The 3,623-nt window shown below is 37.4% G+C and overlaps 1 protein-coding gene across 10 annotated transcripts in view; it reads right to left on the reverse strand.

The window, feature by feature from the left end:
• The window catches only part of LOC106881484 (nesprin-1), an 811,219-nt gene that overhangs the window by 578,770 nt on the left and 228,826 nt on the right, over positions 1-3,623 (reverse strand). For all 10 annotated transcript variants that reach the window (XM_052966929.1, XM_014931893.2, XM_014931887.2 and 7 more), the window contains one exon: positions 2,639-2,815. In XM_052966929.1, the coding sequence (XP_052822889.1) occupies positions 2,639-2,815 (177 nt within the window). The remainder of the gene's footprint in view (positions 1-2,638; positions 2,816-3,623) is intronic.

Genomic DNA, 3,623 nt, shown 5'->3' on the forward strand with positions numbered 1-3,623 from the left:
GGTAAACAATTTCAAATTTTGCCACAAGGGCAGCCATTTTGGGGGAGAGAATGAGTTGATTACATCGACCCCCAGTGTTTCACTGGTACTTATTTTATCGACCCCAAAAAGATGAAAGGCAAAGTCAACCTCAGCTGAATTTGAACTCAGAATGTAGTGGCAGACAAAATACTGCTAAGCATTTCGCCCAGCATGTTAATGATTCTGCCAGCTCGACGACTTAGTAACAAAACAACAACAACAACAATAATAGATAAAACGAATAATGATCCTTCCTGTATCACATAGACTCATACAGCCAGTTTCCATTGCACATATATTCCCCCACCTGGACAGAATGCTGGTCTGTCACAGGATTATTCATTTTTACCAGCTGAGTGGACTACAGCAACATGAAATGAAGCGTATTGCTCAAGAACACAACATGTTGCCTGATCCAGGATCGAAACCACAATCTTATGATCATGAGTTCAACATCCTAACTGCTAAGCCATGCACCTCCATCATCATCATCATCATCATTTAACGTCCATTTTCCATGCTGGCATGGTTTGGACAGATTCCAATCTGGTTTAACATGGCTTCTACAACTGGATCCATTTCCTAATGCCAGCCACTCCAAGAGTGTAGTGGGTGCTTTTTACATGTCCCTGGCACAGGCACCATTGATGTGACACCGGCATCGGCCATGTGCTCAAATGGTGCATTTTACATGCCACTGGTACGGGTACCAGTCAACTAACATTGACATCGGCCACGGCTACGATTTAACTTGGTTTGGCAGGTTTTCTCAAGTACAGTATATCACCCAACATTTGAGAGGTGGTCTTTTACATGCCAGTTACACGACACTGACATGATGATGATGATGATTATGATGATAATAATAATAATAATAATAATAATAGCTTGGATGCAGTACCAGGCAGTGGCTCTTGTGGCTTCTGATCTTAATTGATTGGAAGTGTTATCATATACATTGTATTTTCTTGGTATAAAAGATGGGCTACAACAAATATTTTGCTCAATACCACAGATTTTCTTGTCAGTTGCTTGACCTTAACCAGTTGAGCATGTCCCTTAATGGCTGATAATATGTGCATCTCTGATCACGAGCAGAAGTAGTGGGGGAGCATCATAGCCATGTGTTGAGAGGAATTCTTTGGGGTTTGAATAATTCACCTTTGGAAACATGGGTGTTTTGCTCAACATCCTTAAACAAACCTTATTCGGGGAACTTTTTGAGTGGGATGGGCTACTCAACCTGAAGAAAATTCTAACTGGGCCTCACCTGCGAGGTCATGCACTGTTTATCTTGATAAACGCACATATGGTTGTGATGCATGTGCCTGGTGTACCCTTATCAGACGGGTAGTCATGATGGGTATATTGGGCTTCGTATATTTTACCCCAGTGTCACTTTGATGGCATGCCCTGCTCTTTCACTCAATAATAATAATCACCATGATTATTATAGTTGCTGTTATTTTGACATAATAGCATTGGATGGGCAGCTTTGCAGTATGGTTTATTACAGGATTAACAATTTCAAAATAAACACCATTATTTCTTCACATACCTGTGTATACTACAGATACATTCTTCTATCAGTACTTGAGCCAACAAGGGTACCTCTACGCAGTCACTTCAAGTGTAAGAAATAACAGCTAAATTTCCTTCAAATTGCATCCTATTGATATTCAATTCTATATTCAGGCTGCAAAGATATTTGTGCTGAGCATTTATGTTCTCTTGTCCGATGATGATGATAACTGTCCACTATTCCATGCTTGCATGATTAGTCTACATTACTCCATAAGGAGTATAGGACCAGTCTCTTGGTTTCTCGGGTGCATATATTTTTTCCTGGATGGGATACCAGTCTGTCACAGGATTACTAATTTTTTACCAGCTGAATGAACTGGAGCAATGAGAAACGAAGGGTTTTGCTCAAGAGCACAATGCATCTCCTAGTCCAGGAATCGAAACCACAATCTTATGATCATGAGTCCAACACTCTTAACCACTAAGCCATATGTATGGGTCACATGGAATTCTTCCAACCATTAACGTTCACCTGTTTCCAAGTAAGGTAATGTTTTTTTTATGGTTGGACATGTTTCCACAGAAGACTGGAAAGAAGTGACACCGCCTGTATGATGGTGATGCTCGTTTACAACAATCTTGCTATGGGAAGATGAGAATACATGCAAACAAATATACATACATGTGTGGGCATATGAATGCATGTGTGTAATCATAATTTAACATTCAGTTTACATGCTGGCATGGGTTGGATATATTTGTGTGTGTGTGTGTTATGTGTGTCAACAGATTTACTCTAAACAAAGATGTTTACCTTTCATTATTAAGAGAGAGAGACAAAGGCATGGAGCTAGCAGAATCGTTAGCACACTGGATGACATGCTTAGCAGTATTTCACCTGTCGCTACGTTCTGAGTTCAAATTCCACCCAGGTCAACTATGCCTTTCATCCTTTCGGCGTCAATAAATTAAGTACCTGTTGCACACTGTGGTTGATGTAATCAGCTTAATCCTTTCCCCATAAAAATTTCAGGCCTTGTAGAAAGGATTATTAAGAGAGAGACAGAGAGTGTATATATAAGTAAAGAATTACCATAAGTTTTTGATATTTTTCTTCAGCTTCTTTAATGGTAGCAGTCCATTTTCTGTTTAGTTCTGCAGCTTTCTTGGCCACAAAATTTGGAGCATCCTTCTCAGCCAGCAACTGTTCTCCAGTGGTAAGATCTGCTTTGATGCTATCTCCTTCAGCATCCAGCTTTTTCATGACAGCCTGAAATGACGAACAAAGAAGATATTTATTAGAAAATTGAAAACAAATTTATTTTTATTTATTTATAAAGGTAGTGATGGACCCTGGGTAGATGGTGGGATGGAAGAGGTCAAAATTTAGAAAACATTTCAAAAATGTATAAATGGATAACAGATGAATAATTTTATATAAGATAAATGAAAAAATACATCATATATACACACGTGCAAATATAAATACTGAGTCATCATTAAAATCCCTTAAAATCATCAGCTATTGCCAGGTTAGATATTTAAGGGATTTTTAAGAGAATAGAGACATAAGCCAGATTTCCCCCGGTCTTCATTCCTGATAGTTTACATATGAACATTTAGCACCTCTCCAAAGAATATGTACAATTATTTTGTTAGCATGAATTACCACAAAAAACAGTGTTGGTCATTATTTCCAGCCTACATTTGATAGCTGGCTCCCAGCTGACTATTTCAAGCAAAAATATTTGTAAATGCATAATTGATTGACTGCTAGAAACTGTCAGGAAATAATCATAAATTCATCCATTGAGTTGTCATATGCAAAATGTGATGCATCCTATAATTCATATACAAAAGTATTCTATATGTTTTCAATATCAAATGTATAAAACACACAAAAGCAAGGAGATGGTTATTATTAATGAAGTTTTAATATTGAGAAAACTTAAAGCAGAGAGTATCAACCAAATAAATATAATTATGCTCCACATAATACACTGAGTTCACTTCACTATTTGTTATAAACAATATATATTATATTATATTATTTTTCCCCCCATATGTATATATATCTA

The sequence above is a fragment of the Octopus bimaculoides genome, chromosome 4 (assembly GCF_001194135.2).
Source record: "Octopus bimaculoides isolate UCB-OBI-ISO-001 chromosome 4, ASM119413v2, whole genome shotgun sequence".
NCBI lineage: Eukaryota > Metazoa > Mollusca > Cephalopoda > Octopoda > Octopodidae > Octopus > Octopus bimaculoides.